Source organism: Schistocerca americana, chromosome 1, assembly GCF_021461395.2.
Source record: "Schistocerca americana isolate TAMUIC-IGC-003095 chromosome 1, iqSchAmer2.1, whole genome shotgun sequence".
NCBI classification, from domain to species: domain Eukaryota; kingdom Metazoa; phylum Arthropoda; class Insecta; order Orthoptera; family Acrididae; genus Schistocerca; species Schistocerca americana.
In genome coordinates, this window is record NC_060119.1 from 106,913,026 (window position 1) to 106,930,497 (window position 17,472).

General features: G+C 43.6%; 1 protein-coding gene across 1 annotated transcript in view; it reads left to right on the forward strand.

The window, feature by feature from the left end:
- Positions 1-17,472, forward strand: part of LOC124620513 (heparan-alpha-glucosaminide N-acetyltransferase-like) — a 105,388-nt gene that overhangs the window by 77,551 nt on the left and 10,365 nt on the right. The window contains exons 9-10 of the mRNA XM_047147074.1: positions 2,497-2,621; positions 4,930-5,113. Coding sequence (XP_047003030.1) covers positions 2,497-2,621; positions 4,930-5,113 — 309 coding nt within the window. The remainder of the gene's footprint in view (positions 1-2,496; positions 2,622-4,929; positions 5,114-17,472) is intronic.

The following is a 17,472-nucleotide window of genomic DNA, read 5'->3' on the forward strand; positions in this document are numbered from 1 at the left end:
CATAAGCTATCCACTTCTTCTTCTTCTTCTTCTTCTTCTTCTTCTTCTTCCTCCTTTGCTTGGCCCATTTCTTGAGAGGATTGGTGTTGTAGTATGGGCAATGTTAGTGTAAGGTGGTTGACAGATGCCATTACTGATGCCACCATTTCCCCTGGGATGGAATTTGTGTTCCCCATCTGTTTGTGTCTAAAATAAATCTCATGTTCAAGTGGGAGGACATTTCCTAGATATCTGCATAGTGTGTGTCTGGCACTGGACATTGGTACCAGCCTAGTGTTTACCTAGTTGTATGTCGAAACTGCGTAAAAACCACATCCAGGCTGGCTGGCTCCCTAGCCTTCGTCATTAATCCACAAGGCAGATTTGATTCAGGCAGGCTCACTTCAATGTATCCTGGAAGCTCCGTGTTAATGCTTCAAGTTGTCCAGGCTGTTTCATAGGCTACCCACTATCCTTATATTAAATGGAAAATATAAATGAAGAAATGAGTAAAAGGGTTGAACTTCTGTGCAAGTAAACATTTTTCTTTACTCTTCTAGTTATTATTTTTATTTTCTTACACTGTTCTGTATATCACCACCACCCACCACCACCACCACCACCACCACTGAGACAAGATCCCTACATAATGCATAATAATCCTTACTCAGTTTGACAGTACAGAATGTGCTTTCTTGATAATCGTAGAGGGAGACCAAGAGATGAATACACTAAGCAGATTCAGAAGGATGTAGGCTGCAGTAGGTACTGGGAGATGAAGAAGCTTGCACAGGATAGAGTAGCATGGAGAGCTGCATCAAACCAGTCTCAGGACTGAAGACAACAACAACAACAACAACAACAACAACACTGTTCTGATGATTATTTCTCTTACATAATGATATGATGAAAAGAATGGTTTCTACTCACTATATAGCAGAGATGCTGTGTCGCAGATAGGCACAACGAAAAGACTGTCAGAAAGTAAGCTTTCAGCCAACAAGGCCTTCAATGCAAATAGATAGCATACAGACACACTCACATAAACACATCTCAAACACGCATGACCACAGTCTCTGTCCACTGAAATTGTCTTATTCCCAAGCTCTTGTTTTTCATCCAGAAAATTTGTCTTTACAATGTACACACTTCCTTTAATATCAGTTAATTTTATAGTAATTCAGCAGAACTTTACTGTAACTGTTGTCCATAGCATTTGCATCCACTCCACTTCCAAGTTCTCGCACTATCTCACACTTTACCATCACTCCTGTTTGTTTTTCTCCTCGTCCTCATCCTCGTCCTCATCCTCTTCCTCTCCCTCTCCCTCCATTGCCATCACCACCACCCACCACCCACCACCCACCACCCACCACCACCACCACCACCACCACTGAGACAAGATCCCTACATAATGCATAATAATCCTTACTCAGTTTGACAGTACAGAATGTGCTTTCTTGATAATTTTGTGTTCTTAGATTGTGTCAGTAGCTTTTCATATTTGACAATATTACTCTCTTTAGTAATGCAAAAGAGTAAATGTTATATGAAATTGCTGACTTTGATGTCCATTAAGTCTTCAACCACCTAAATTTGTGTATCTGAGACTTACCACAGTGGTGCCATGCTAAGAATACTGGACTCGCATGAGAGAGGACGGCTGTTTGGATCCCCTTTTGGCCTACAAGGTTTTCCGTGGTTTCCCTAAATCACTTATGGTACATACCATGATGGTTCCTATGAACAAGACATAGCTGATTACCATTCTTATCCTATCCCAATCTGAGTTAGTGTTCCACTGTAAATGATACGATTGTCAATAAGACATTAAACCCTAATCTTCCTTCCTACCTGTTTTTTAAATTGTGAACCATTAGTGCTATGTCTGACACGTAATTTCTTCATAGAGGGTGCTGTGATGGGATCATGTAGAGTGTAATGTCGTGTCAATGTGGTTTTGATGGCAATGAGGGAGAGATAGCACTGAGGTGGCTTCCAAATTCAAGAATACAAAATTACGAAGAAAGCACATTCTGCTTTCCAGAAATTTATTAAATGATCATTCAATTTTCCACCTTGGCTGTATTATGTTACAGTTGTTTATTTCACATGATCAGCTGATTTCAGTGATGTGCCATTTTCAAGTGTTGTAGAGGGCTTTGATGATGAATTCAATGATGCATAGGATACTGATAGGAAACATCACATTGCTATCCATCCCCTGAAGTTGAGAATGTTCTTGTAATAAAGTTGCTTTATCCATAAGAATTCAAATGGCCTACCATTGAGTGAAGCACCACTGCTGCAGTGTGTTTGTCTTGACTGCAGTCAGTTGTGTTCAGTAATACTGAAATTAATTATTTACATTTCTGCAAATTAACATTACACCAACAGATGAAACATACTGATGTTCACAATCCACGGTGATGTGGAGTGAAGATAGACTGTTACTAATAACTAATAAATATGTGTGCAGGTTGCTGTCATTCCACAATTTTATTTTTGTCTTTGCAGGTATACTTGGAACCTTGACATCAATTCTGATGGTGTACCTAGGAGTTCATGCTGGTAGAATCCTGCAGTGTTATAACTACACCTTTATGAGAATTTCCCGCTGGTTGTCATGGGGAGTGATTACTGTGAGTCCACAAAGTCTATTGTAAAAATAATATTCTGTCCATCCATCTAACTGTCTATCAGGCTATCATTTATATATCTGTCTGTTGTTCAAAGTTTGCTTAGTAGCACAGTGTAGGCCAGTGGCCATTAGTCTATGAGTTGGCAATAGTGAACTCGGATGCGTCTGACACAGTAACAGTTGCGGAGGAAACAGTGGTTATTATCTGTTTCTAGGTACACAGACTATCTTTGCAGGGGAAAAGAAAAAAAAAGTAAGGAAGAATTATGGCAATATTATGAAAAGGATAGATTGCTACGTATCATAGAGTGGAGACATTGAGTCACAGACAAGCACGGACAAAAGGTGTGCTTCTAAAGTAACCCCCCCCCCCCACACACACACACACATATGACCATTGCCTCTGGCTGCCAAGGCTGGACTGTGAGCAACTGTGTGTAACAGAAGAAGCAGTCTGGTTGGTGTGGGTAAGGAGGAGGCTGGGGTGGGGAATGGGAGAGATAGCGGACATGGTGGTGACTGGGTAGGGCAGTTAGACAGATATGAGTGAGGGGGAGGGGTAAGAGGAGTGAAAAAGGAGAGACGTAAAAAGACTGTGGATGTGTTGGTGGAATAGGCTGTGTTGGAGCGGGAGCAAGGAAGGTGTTAGTTTGGTAAACGACAGTCACTAATGAAGGGTGAGGCCAGAGGGCTTACGGGAAAGTAGGGTATATTGCAGGGAGAGTTCCTGTCTGTGCAGTTCAGAAAAGTTTGTGTTCGGAGAAAGGATCCAGATAGCAAGGCTGTGAAGCAGTCATCGAAGTGAAGAACATTAGTTTGGGCAGTGTGCTCAGCAACTGGATGTTCCAACTGTCTCTTGGCCGCAGTTTGTCAGTGGCCACTTGTGCAGACAAACAGCTTGTGGGTTGTAATGCCCATGTAGAAAAGCGCATTTGCTGCAGCTTAGCTTGTAGATCACATGACTAGTTTCACAGATAGCCCTGCCTTTGATGGAATAGGTGATGCTTGTGCCTGGACTGGAGAAGATGGTGATGGGAGGATGTGTGGGACAGGTCTTGCCTGCAGCACTACTACAGGGATATGGGCCATGAGCCAAGGATTTGAGAGCAGGATTGGAGGAGGGATGGACAGGAACATTGTGTAGGTTCGGTGGGCAGGGGAATACCACTGTGAGAGAGGTTCAAAGGATAGTGGGCAGGATATTCATCATTTCAGAGCACAGTGAGATGTAATACCCTACCCATTAACCTTCCCACCCCTCCCACTGCCCACTGAACCTACATAATATTGTTGTCCATCCCTACTCTAACCCTGCTTCCATCCCCTTGCATCATGGCTCATGTCTGTGTAGTGGAGCTAGATGCAAGTTCTGTCCCATACATCCTCCCACTACCACTTACTCCAGCCCAATCACAAGCATCACCTACCCCTTCAAAGGTAGGGCTACCTGTGAAACGATCTACAAGCTAAAGAACAACCACTCTACTGCATTTTATGGGGCGTGACAACCAACAAGCTGTCTGCCTGCATGAATGGTCACTTGCACACTGTGGCCAGGATACAGCTAGACCATCCAGTTGCCGAGCATGCTACACAACATGGAGTTCTTCACTTCAGTGACTGTTCACAGCCTGTTCCATATGGATCCTTTCAACCAATAAGAGCTTTTCTGAATTGGACAGATGGGAACTCTCCCTGCAATATATCCTATGTTCCCATAACCCTCCTGGACTCAACCTCCATTAGTCACTAGCCTTCGCCCACCTATCCCCTTCAGCACTCCTATTCCAGCATTACACAGCCTTCTATCCCACCAATACTCCACAGTCTTGTTACTACTCTTCTCCTCTGCTCCACTCGCCTGTCTGCAGTTCCATGCAGTCCAGCACTGGTGGCCAGTGACAGTGGTCATGTATATTTGAATTGTCCTTTAATATGTGTGTGTGTGTGTGTGTGTGTGTGTGTGTGTGTGTGTGTGTGTATGTTTTTAGAACAAGGTATTTTGGACCAAAAGCTTACTTTTTTAGCAGCCTTCTTTTGTACCTGTCTGCAACTCAACATCTCCACTTTGTGGTGAGTAGCAATCTGTCCTTTTCATAATATTGTCATTATTCCATCCCGGATTTTTTAAGGAAGAATTATTTATTATTTAAATCACAGCAATGTTAATTATACACTTCATTTTGAGATTAAATTTGCGTAGTGAATTATAGACTAAGAGTCAACTAATAACACCTGTTAGATTCATTTATCTTGTGTATTTTATCAATTATTCATGAAAATAATGTTCCATTGAAAAAATTACACAGGGCATATTAGCTGGAATCCTCTGTCATTTCTCGAAAGAAGATGGAATCATCCCAGTCAATAAGAATCTCTGGTCCCTGTCATATGTGCTGGCAACTGCAAGCATGGCTTTCCTTCTGCTTAGCATATTGTACTTTGTGGCAGACTGTCATCGCTGGTGGAGTGGAGCTCCATTCCTATATGCAGGTAAACTAATACTCATTTAAAGATATATACTTGCTGAAAATATTTTGAGTACCATACGATTTAAAACTGCTGTGTCTGTCAGCGTAAATACGGGATACATTCAAATAATCTGTGCACAATAAGCTGAGGTGAGAGCAAGACGAGGGTGGGGGCAGGAAGTGTGTCAGTCACCACATATACCATACATTCAAATAATCTGTGCACCGTAATTATTTGAAAGAGGGGGGGGGGGGGGGGAGGACAAATTGTCTTTGTCCGTGAGTGAGTGGGGGAGGGGGGTTGTGTGCATGCATGCGTCATCCATTGCCCAAATTGCTGTTTAAGTGCAGGTTTGAATGGCTGATATACACATACACACACACCTAGTGGTTGTAGGATGGTTGTTAGACCTCCAGGGATAATACCCAAGGCAGCTTTCCCTTGTTATAGCTTGTCTCGCACTTCCTCAGTTGTACGTCCATGGAAGCAGTTGAGCACCGACATGTTACATAAATTCGATAACGCACCAATGTGACATTGCCAAACATGTGTCACCCAGTCAACAAGGTCATTCCATCCATCCTTTCGGATTTGCTCTCACCAATATGACTTTCAGTGATGTTTTCGGAATAGTATTCCTTTTTAATATCACATAAAGTGGTAGCTTTTGTGCATTGCCAGTTACACACATCACTGTACACCTTTGCTTCTTATTGCTGCCAGTTCATATCAGGAGGCTGGATTCTTCTTTTGATCCGTGTTACCAGCATCCATATTGTCGCATCTCATCTTCATAACCGCAGAGCCATTTTCGAGGTCCATATGCTTGACCACAAAATGCATGTTGATTACCGTTTGTTTTTCTTGGAGCTGTGGGCCTCCACTCCCGCCACCCTCCCCCCTCCCTCCCTGCCCCCTCCCCCCTTCCTGGTAAATACAACTCTCGCTTACATTTTACTTTCTTCTCACTGCATGGTTTCCAAGGTTCTGCGCTTCTTCAATAATTTTAAGTTTTTCTTTAGCTGTGAATGAGTGTTAACAAGGACTTATAGTCATTATTAAGAAGTTAACTTCTAACAAATTTATTTCTAATTTGCTACTGATGCATCACAGGCCAAACAATGCTGTAATATAAAGAGATCTATTGTTAGAGGTGGAGCGGTTCCAACATTATTGCAGTTAATCCGCACACCACACTTTTTCATCCTTAAACTCAGGACCGATACGTGCAGATTATTCAGTTATATATGATGTATCACCAAGAGTTATTAATAAGTAGTCTATATTAGTAATGGAACAAAGCACTTATTGTGTAGAATGAGGCAGTGTTAGTGCTGTGCCTTATTTTCTCAATCTGCCAGTCATTTCTCACATATAGCTCAATCAGAAGCCATTTGGCATAAAGCAGTTCCAAAACATGTAATTAGAAAAGTTATGAAAGTGAAGGTAGACATGTCAGGAAAAGTTACTGAGCTGTAAATTTGCTTCCATAGCAGCAAAATGATACACTTGCTCTTAGATGACACATATTCTTATTATGTGCATAGCATGCTTTCTGTGTTGATCAAGACAAGAATGCTATTGCTTGTTGATCACATTTTCTGACAAAAAGCTGTCAGGAAGTCTGTAACAGTCATAGGTGGCAGCTCATGAACTCAGTTCATCTGTCTCACGCATCTGTAGGATTCAGATCCAGAGACATAACTGGGCTCTTCATCTTATCCACTAATCATTTCAGTATGGACAGGCATTATATGAATGTTTCTCTAGTAAACACATTTCCTCATCTCTATGCATTTGGCCACTGACAGTATTCCTCCAACCATAAAAATAAATGTGAATTTATGTACTCTCATTCATTAGTACTCCAGCTCAACTGATCTAATCTCTTTCCATTATGCTCATATCATTTTAGCTTTAGGTGATGATATGCAAGAAACTTTCTGCAAATTGAAGTGAAATCCTATTTGTCTAGTAATTCATCATGTTCTTTTGAAGTTGATCGCTCCATAATGAACTGGGACATTTCTATATCGCCAAAGGATAGCAATGAAGCTGAGCTGGCTCACCAGCCTTCTGTAAACATTTTTCTGCATGCTTCAGCGATCATTGCATGGTGAACACTAGAATGTTGCGTGTCATAGCAAATGAGAATTGTGGCTAAACTGCCCATACCATAAGAATGGTTTATTTAAAAAACTTCATCCTAAACGTGTGCTATATTCTGGTGAAGTGGACAGCAGATGAGGCAAAACTCTCATTAATGGGCAACTAGTAGGCACTGTTCTATTGGTTGTGTTGAGATAAGTGGGGCTGTATCTGAATCAACATTTGTGTCCCTAGCTTTCCAGCATAGCTTTCAATTCCTCAAATAATTCCTATCCAACAGTGTGTCTGTACTACCTGGGAGTTATAAAACCTACTCTACTAAGAGGTTTCACCACATGTAGTTCATGCCCAACTCAGTCTGTCTCTTTTTCCACTTCATTATGCTCAGAAGACGTGGAGTAAGGAATATTTCTTTACCCACCTGTCATATTTCCTGCACATTTGTGGCAACTCTGTAGATTTTGTATTCCCCAAAATTATAATTTTCAGTGGAGCAAGCTGTTACTGATGTGGCATACCAAATACATTTTGTCACTTGCCATGATTTTTTTTTTGCTGCGTGCAGTTCATGTACAACTCAGGTGGAGTCAGCAGTCCTTTTCACACAGTATAGTTTCCACTGGGTAGGGCAAATTGCCAGCTTTTCAATGGTCCACAACATGAAATGGGTGTTTTAACAGGGCTACGGCAGGTGGACAGAAAACGACTACTATCATCCAAAGTATGTATGTATCTGTGCTTTGCCACTTCAGAGATCTGCTGCAGTACAGCATAACTGCCTTGTCTGTCTGTATTGGCATTCGTCAGATAGTAGCATGGTGATTTAATTTGAAATTATTTTGGTGTGGCAATGAGCTCAACTGTTGTAACCTCATCTGTTACTATTAATGCCCGTACAGCCTTCGTGGCTGTTAATCAGTATGTAGACAGGAAAAATCTCTTCAGCAAAGAGATCCCACTCAAATGGGACATTCACTATGGCTATACTCACAACTTGATAGGTTAGCAAAAATATCTTAATAAGGGATGATATTTAGTAACAAAAGTAATGACTAAGAAATGCTTTGTAACAGGCTCGTAGGTTTTGACAGTACTGAATAACCCAGTACAATATTTAGTTATTGTTTGTAAAGCTGTAAACACAACACAGTTTCATAAAACGTCTTTTTGATTATTAAAAGAATAGAGGAATCATTTGAAAAAGTGTTTTTCTTCTTTTTATATGAAAAAATCCTGAAATCGGTGAAGCGTCAGTGTATTGGGACACTTACTAGCAGATACAGATATCAACAGTCATGCCTGCAAATACTGCATGCAAAAGTATGAAGACAGACATGGATCATCAATGAACTCTCAACTGTAGCTATGATGTATTGTGCACAGCCCTAAAGCACACGGCATCAAAGAATTACAGAATGAAAATTGGGAGCTCATAATATGACAACATATAAATCACCATCTCAGTCTAAACCCATAATGGCTTATACCATGCGCTTGATGTGTGGCCCTATGTTTCTCATCCCATGCAGTCTTCAAAGTGTTAGCACTATGAACAATGGCCAAAGTGTAGAAGAGAGAAACTATATGTGGCAAGTATGACAAGCCACACATGAGGCAAGAATGTTGCTTGCTGCGCCAAACAAATATGTAAATTGTTTTAACAACATGTAAATTGTTTTAACTATGAGCTTGTGTTAGTCAGATACTGTAAGGGATTCATCAAAGATAAAAAAAAGTAATGGTTTCAAAATAAATACCTACTTCTGAAGCCTATGAAATTTATCAGGCTCAAAAATCACCAGTTTGCTGCAACTAGTGACATGTCACCATATCATGACCAAAGCATCACATGATGTTGCAGTACATTGCCAGAAATGCTGAAGAAGTCATCCTCGACCTTTCTTCATATATGAAGCAGGACAGTTTTTATCTCAGGGAAGAGAGCCATTTTAATTTCCATTCTAAATGTTATAACTTCGAGTTGAACAAATATATTTCAAGGAAGACGCAATACATGAAAGTCACAGATCAAGGAAACAGAGTAAGACATGTGTACACTTTAACAGTCAAATCATAACTGAGTCCAAGTCTAGCGGCCGCTGGCTGACTGGCCGCTTAGATGGCGCTGCTGCTGCATGGCTGGCAGACGGTGCCGCATGTAGAGGACGCGCGTAACTGCGCGGTGGCACTTTGAAAGATCGGCGAGTCACAACACTTTTCCCCCCTTTTGAAGTTTTTGCACAGGTCTTGATGGAGATGGCCTGTAGATTGCTAACGTCCATAGGTGTTGTTTGACTGGCCGTAAAGTCTCGAGGAGGAGGCTTCACGTATGAACAAAAGTGTCTCTGATGATAACGAGTCGAGATGACAGGAGACGTGTGGGTCGAATCTGCTGGGGCCCCGTGCACCAATCTGCCCATTGCATCAAGTCCGGTTGTTATAACAGGAGACATGGGCGATGTGTCCGCACCCGTAGGAGAAGGAGGCGAGTAGAGTTGCTCCGACAGATGATGGTCATCTGGTTCCTGCATGGGCACGTCTCCTGGTGGTGTCAGTTCTTGTGCTGGCACCGATATGATGGTGAGAGGACAGCGATGTGAGTAACGAGAGATTGCAGTATCCCGAGCATCAGGTAGAGCTGAAGGTGGTGTAGCGGCATCCGGAACGCGTTGCTGGCGCACGAGGCCGAAGCTGGTCCGAATGACACATGCAACACCTGTGTCCGTCTGGATTTCATGCAGACGTTGGCCATGGTATCGTAAGCTGCGGCCAGGACTCCATTTTGACCGCCTGTCATATCCCCGTACCCATACAAGGTCGTCGGCGGTGAACCGGCCAAGCGAAGGCGGCCGTGAGGTGGAAGGCCGCTGAAGATGAAGTAGCGTGCAGGGCTGTTGGCCATGTAAGAGCTCAGCTGGGCTGTGGTCGCCCACGGGGGTGAAACGGTAAGAAGCCAGAAATTGGAGAAGCGCATCATCAGCAGAAGAAGTCAGGAGTTTCCTCATCTGAGCCTTAAATGTGCGGACCAGTCGTTCAGCCTCACTGTTTGACTGTGGATGGAACGGAGGGGCTGTGACATGCATGACGCCATGACGGGCACAAAAATCCGCAAAATCAGAAGAGGCAAATTGCAGACCATTATCAGTAACAAGAGTAGAGGGAAGGCCTTCCAAAGAGAAAATGCAAGCTAGAGCATTGGTGGTTGCTGCGGTGGTAGGCGACGTGCAATGGACAATGAAAGGAAAGTTAGAGTAGGTGTCAATAACGAGAAGCCAATAAGTACCTAAAAAAGGTCCCACGAAGTCAGCATGAATATGCTGCCAGGGCTTCTCAGGCGAAGGCCACAGTGACAAAGATGACTTCGGGGCGGTGGCCTGTCACGCACAAGGGCCGCAGGCAGCGACCATGTGTGCGATTTCAGAGTCGATGCCGGGCCAGTACACTGACGACGCGCCAGAGTTTTTCTGCAGTAGACACCCCAGTGCCCTTGGTGAAGGAGGCGCAAGACCGAAGCACGCAAAGACGCATGTACCACAACACACGTCGAAGCATTTTCAGTGGAAAGGAGGAACCCGTCCACGACTTGCTGCTCGGCAACATCCAGGTGGGAACACAAAAGTTCGTCCCTATTGAATGCCAGATCAGGACACATGGGAAGGCGAGACAGTGCATCAGCATTCGCATGTTGAGCCGTCGGCCGGAAATGAATCTCATAATTGAAATGAGACAAGTAAAGAGCCCAACGCTGGAGGCAGTGTGCAGCCTTGTCGAGAAGTGACGTTGATGGATGAAACAAGGAAACAAGTGGTTTGTGATCCATAACAAGATGAAATTTGGATCCATAGAGAAAAACGCCAAACTTATGAAGAGCATAAATAATGGCCAGAGCTTCTTTTTCAATTTGAGAATACTTTTGTTGGGCATCCGTGAGCGTTTTGGAGGCATAAGCAATGGGTTGTTAGAACCATCAGAAAAAAGATGCGCAAAGACTGCACTGACCCTGTATTGAGAGGCATCCGTGGCACGAACAAGATGTTGGCCAGGTTGATAAGTAGCCAGGCACGGGGCCTGTTTCAGCATAGTCTTCAGTTTCTGGAAAGCAGCATCGCATGACACGGACCAGTGAAAAGGCACGTTTTTATGCAACAGGCGATGCAACGGCTGAGCCACCGAAGCAGCAGACGGTAAAAACTTTTGATAGTATGCTATTTTCCCCAAGAAGGCCTGCAGTTCCTTAACAGATGTAGGGCGAGGAAGGGCATCAATTGCAGCAACAGTTTGCTGAAGCGGACGAATACCATCCCGAGAGAGTTGAAACCCCAAGTATGTGATAGATGCCTGAAAAAATTTTGATTTCTGAAGATTACACTTAAGACTGGCAGGCTGTAAGACATGAAAAAGTGTGCGGAGATTTTGATGATGTTGGACAGTGGTGGAGCCAGTGACAACAATGTCGTCCTGGTAATTTATACACCCAGGGACAGTGAGCAATAATTGTTCCAAGAATCGCTGAAAGAGAGCAGGGGCGCTGGCAACCCCGAATGGCAATTGTTCGGTATTGATAGAGGCCGAAAGGCGTGTTAAGGACCAGAAACTGTCGGGAAGCAGCGTCGAGAGGAATTTGATGATAAGCTTCTGACAGGTTAAGTTTAGAAAAATACTGGCCTCCAGCAAGTTTAGTGAACAATTCTTCAGGTCGAGGCATAGGGTAAGTGTCGATAAGGCATTGAGCATTTACAGTGGCTTTGAAATCTCCACAGAAACAAATATCACCATTTGGCTGACAGGAGAGGACCACTCACTGGAAGTGACAGGAAGCAAGACCCCTGAAGCAGTGAGACAATCCAGCTCCCGTTTGACCTGATCACGAAGGGCCACAGGAATGGGCCGAGCCCGAAAAAACTTAGGCTGAGCAGTGGGTTTGAGCGTGATATGAGCTTCAAAGTCGTTTGCATGGCCTAACCCAGGAGAAAAAAGGGACAAAAATGTCATCAACAAGGAATCCAATTGAGCATAAGGAATAGCATCAGAGACGATATTGACAGAGCCATCTATGGAGAACCCAGAAACGCAAAAGGCATCGAAACCAAAAAGATAGAATGTGTTACTGTGGTCGACCACAAATATGGGAACAGTACGAACGACAGATTTGTAAGATACCTCAGCATCAGTTTTCCCAAGAGAGAAATCTTCTGTTTATTGTAAGTCTGTAATTGCCTAGTGACAGTATTGGAGAACCCAACTGAAGATACATCTGAGAATTGATGATAGTGGCAGCAGAACCAGTATCCACCTGCATGCGAACATCTCGACCAAGTATTTGGACAGTGAGGAATAACTTCCTTGAAAGGGAAGAAGTACAATTGACAGACAACACAGAATCAGAATCAGCGTCATGTTCATGAACATCATGTATGCAGTCGGATTTGCAAACGGATGACACATGACCACTTTTTTTTTTTGATTTGTGACACACGGCCCAATGTTGTGGACAATTTTCTCATGAATGTTTCGTAAAACACCGCGGACATGAAGGAAGTTGCCGTGGGTTTCTTAGAGGTTTGTTTATGGTTAGGCTGAGGCTGCGCTTGGGAGTGTACTGCAGCCACGTCGGCCGGCGGGGACACGCCACACGCTCTCGTCAACATCGCACAGAGGTTGTATTTCCTCGACATTGCCCCATGCCTCTATTTGCGCTCCAGCAGCATGAGAAATTTCAAAAGACTGAGCGATGGATAGGACTTCATCTAGAGTCGGATTTGCCAACTGAAGGGCATGTTGCCTAACTTCTTTGTCGGGCGCCAATCGGATAATAGCATCCTGTACCATGGAATCGGCGTAGGATTCTTTGTGAACTTCAGTAACATATTGACACTTTCTACTGAGGCCGGGAAGTTCAGCAGCCCAAGCACGATAGGTTTGATTCAGTTGTTTTTGACAACGATAAAAGGCAACACAAGAGGCTACCACATGCATTTGCTTTTGAAAATAGACAGACAGAAGTGAGCACATTTCAGCAAAGGACGAAGATGCAGAATCTTTCAAAGGAGCCAATTGCGACAACACCCAATACATTTGAGGTGAAATCCATGAATGGAAGAGAGACTTACATGTTTGTTCGTCCGCGACATGAAATGCCAAGGAGTGCTGTCGAGGACGTTTTTCGTAATCAGACCAGTCTTCCGCCGTCTCGTCGTAAGGAGGAAAAGGAGGTAGAGACAACGACAAGAGACGCCCCGCATTTGATGCTGCGACAAAATCACAAATCGCATTTGTGAGAAGCGTTTGCTGTTCGATGAGACCTTGCAATAGTTGCACTAAAGTAGCCATGGAAACATGTGGGTCAACGATGGAAAAGAAAAATCCCATCCTTGTTGCCAATTGTTATAACTTCAAGTTGAACAAATATATTTCAAGGAAGACGCAATTCATGTAAGTCACAGATCAAGTAAACAGAGTAAAACGTGTGTACACTTTAACTGTCAAATCATAACTGAGTCCAAGTCTAGCGGCCGCTGGCCGGCTGGCCCCTTAGGTGGCGCTGCTGCTGCATGGCTGGCAGACAGCGCTACATGCAGAGGATGCGCGTAACTGCGCGGCGGCACTTTGAAAGATCAGTGAGTCACAACACTAAAACTTGGAAAGTATCAAATGTGCCAAGTAATTGTAGTAGTTTAATTTTTAATACCTTTATTTTTCTTCAATACCACTATATAAAGACAAGTTGTTGTTTAAAGTTTTTACCAAAACTCTCTAAATTACAAAATTTAGCACAGTATTCTGATAAACATTTGGACAGATAGGGGCTGTATATTTTTCTAATATGTATAAATTATAAGTATATCTCATATAACAGGGAAAGGTTGTTAGCAAAAATCTGAGAAAGTTTGTGACTGATTTACTTAAAATTTTTATTCAATGTTTTGATAAATGTCAAACGGAAATAGGCTATATATTTTCAAATATATATTTTTACTAAAATTGTGCACACAGCTGTGTGCTATTTTCCTGCAATCAGCTTTAACAGAAAACAGAAATATTGTACTAATGGCTTGCTGACTTCTGATTAGAATACTACTATAGAATCTGAATCTTCCAAAACTTTGTAATCCTACCCATCTTCAGATTAAATCTAGGCGAAATTCTGTCATAGAAGCTACTATCCTCACAGATCTAGCAGCACATATGTCCACTCCTTTAATTTCCCTCCTTCAGCAACTACCACTTCCCTTCCTTGTCCTTGGGGATTTTAATGCCCATCACTCCTTGTGGGTCAGTGCTGCTTTGCCTAGTCGGGGTCTCGTACACAGTTCCTGGCGGACCATCACCTGTGCTACCTTAATGATGGTACCACTACACATTTCAGTCCTGATTATGCCACTTCCTCTACCATAGATCTTTCGCTCACTTCCCCTCCCCTTCTCCCTTCATTACATTAGTCACTGCGTGATGACCTCTGAGATAGTGATTACTTTTCATTGAGTCTCTCATTCCCTTCCCACACCCCACTGGGCTATCAATCACTATATATCTCCCAGGTCTTGTGTAACTCCCCCCCCCTCCCCTCTCTCTTTGTCAGTTGTTTTGATGAAGTTGTTTGTCATATGTCCGATAGAGTTATTTGTGCTGCCGGCATTGCCGTCCCACACGACAGGCCCCTTTTGCTGCTGGCCAGTCCTGTGGTGGAGCACGGCCATTGTTATCACCATCTGTGATTGTTATCGGGCGTTGCAGTGTATTAAGTGAGATCCTTTCTCCACCAGGCATATTACCTTCAAACATCTTCATACCAAAGTCCATTACGTAATCAAATAGAGCAAGTGGGGTGTAGAGAACAATTTGTCTCTTACCTGGGATTTTCTGTCCCTATGTCACAGCTATTGGCTGTGCTCCACACCTTGCAAGGTTGCCAGAGGCAGTCTTCCATCCCGGATCTTTCTGTTTCGGGTGGCCTTTGTACAGAACCATCAGTTCTCACAGAACACATTCCCAAGGTGCGACGCGTTTTGTGATGGCCTCAGCCTCAGCCTCCTATCCAGGTGCTGTCCTCCTCCAGAAACGGGCTGAAGCTTCCCACTTACATTTTACCCCTTGTCAGACGAATCGTACAATAAACATTCTAATGAATGGGAACTTCCATACATAAGCAGCTGCTTCAACACCTCAGTCCTCCACATTGGTAATATCTCCTCCAGATATTTAACCATATTTGATTCCAATATGTTTCTCCCCCTGAGTGGAGGAACAGTATTGTGGCTCCTGTCCTAAAGCCCGGGAAGAAGCCATCACCCCTTGATAGTTACAGGCCGATCAGTCTGACCAATGTCCTCTGCAAGTTAGTTGAACAGATGGTAGCTCATCAGCTCTGTTTGGTCCTCAAATCTGGGGACCTCTTGTCTCCTTGCCAGTCTTAACTTTTGGAAGGGACGGTCTCCAGTCGATCATCTGCATCAATTGGAAACTGCAAAATGACAGGCCCTTTCCCCGCATTGGCATCTTATCACAGTTTTCTTCAATCTTTGTAAGGCCTATGACATGACTTTGTGCTATCAAATCTTTCTAACTGTCCATGATTGGGGCCTTTTGGGTCCCTTTCTGATTTTTATTTTCCAGTTCCTGACCCAGTGGTCATTCCAGGTTCAGGTTGGCAATGTTCTCGGATCTCCACAGTCCCAGGAGAATGGCGTTCCACAGGGATCTATATTAAGTGCCTTTCTTCTCATCGCTGTTAGTGGACTTTGTGGTCTGTGTTGGACTGTTGATCACTCCTGCTCTGTATGTGGATGATGCTGTATCTGCACTAGTTCATATTCAATGGCTTCATCTACATCTACATCTACATCCATACTCCGCAAGCCACCTGACGGTGTGTGGCGGAGGGTACCTGAGTACCTCTATCGGTTCTCCCTTCTATTCCAGTCTCGTATTGTTCGTGGAAAGAAGGATTGTCGGTATGCCTCTGTGTGGGCTCTGTATATTGTGAATAGCAACGGTCCTATGACACTCCCCTGCGGCACACCTGAAATCACTCTTACTTCGGAAGACTTCTCTCCATTGAGAATGACATGCTGCGTCCTGTTATCTAGGAACTCCTCAATCCAATCACACAATAGGTCTGATAGTCCATATGCTCTTACTTTGTTCATTAAACGACTGTGGGGAACTGTATCGAACGCCTTGCGGAAGTCAAGAAACATGGCATCTACCTGTGAACCCGTATCTATGGCCCTCTGAGTCTCGTGGACGAATAGCGCGAGCTGGGTATCACATGACCGTCTTTTTCGAAACCCATGCTGATTCCTACAGAGTAGATTTCTAGTCTCCAGAAAAGTCATTATACTCGAACACAATACGTGTTCCAAAATTCTACAACTGATCGACGTTAGAGATATAGGTCTATAGTTCTGCACATCTGCTCGACGTCCCTTCTTGAAAACGGGGATGACCTGTGCCCTTTTCCAATCCTTTGGAACGCTACGCTCTTCTAGAGACCTACGGTACACCGCTGCAAGAAGGGGGGCAAGTTCCTTCGCGTACTCTGTGTAAAATTGAACTGGTATCCCATCAGGTCCAGAGGCCTTTCCTCTTTTGAGCGATTTTAGTTGTTTCTCTATCCCTCTGTCGTCTATTTCGATATCTACCATTTTGTCATCTGTGCGACAATCTAGAGAAGGAACTACAGTGCAATCTTCCTCTGTGAAACAACTTTGGAAAAAGACATTTAGTATTTCGGCCTTTAGTCTGTCATCCTCTGTTTCAGTACCATTTTGGTCACAGAGTGTCTGGACATTTTGTTTTGATCCACCTACCGCTTTGACATAAGACCAAAATTTCTTAGGATTTTCTGCAAACCAACAGCTGCAGGGTCCCGTCTGGTGCACTTCCACATGGACACTTTTGCATGGTTTTTAATTGTCCACCCCTTTAATCGTGGGTGGTGCGTTTCTGTCTCCGTACTATGATCCATCCTGAACCAGAACTGTACTTTCTCTGTTTCTTGGGCCTTAGTTCTGTCCCATCTGGACTATTGCTATCAAGCTTATGGCTCAGCTGCGCCTTCCACACTGCTCCTCTTGGACACAGTTCGCAATCGTGGTATCTGTTTGGCCAAAGATGCCCTTTACAAAAGCACTGTTGATAGTCTTCTAGTTGACACTGGGACCTCACCCCCATCCTCTTCTGGTTCAGTGGTCTCAGCTCTTGGTTTCCTGTGTCATCGTTGGCTGCTCTTCCCCTGCTCACACATCCTATTCTATTCTTTTTGTGGCTTC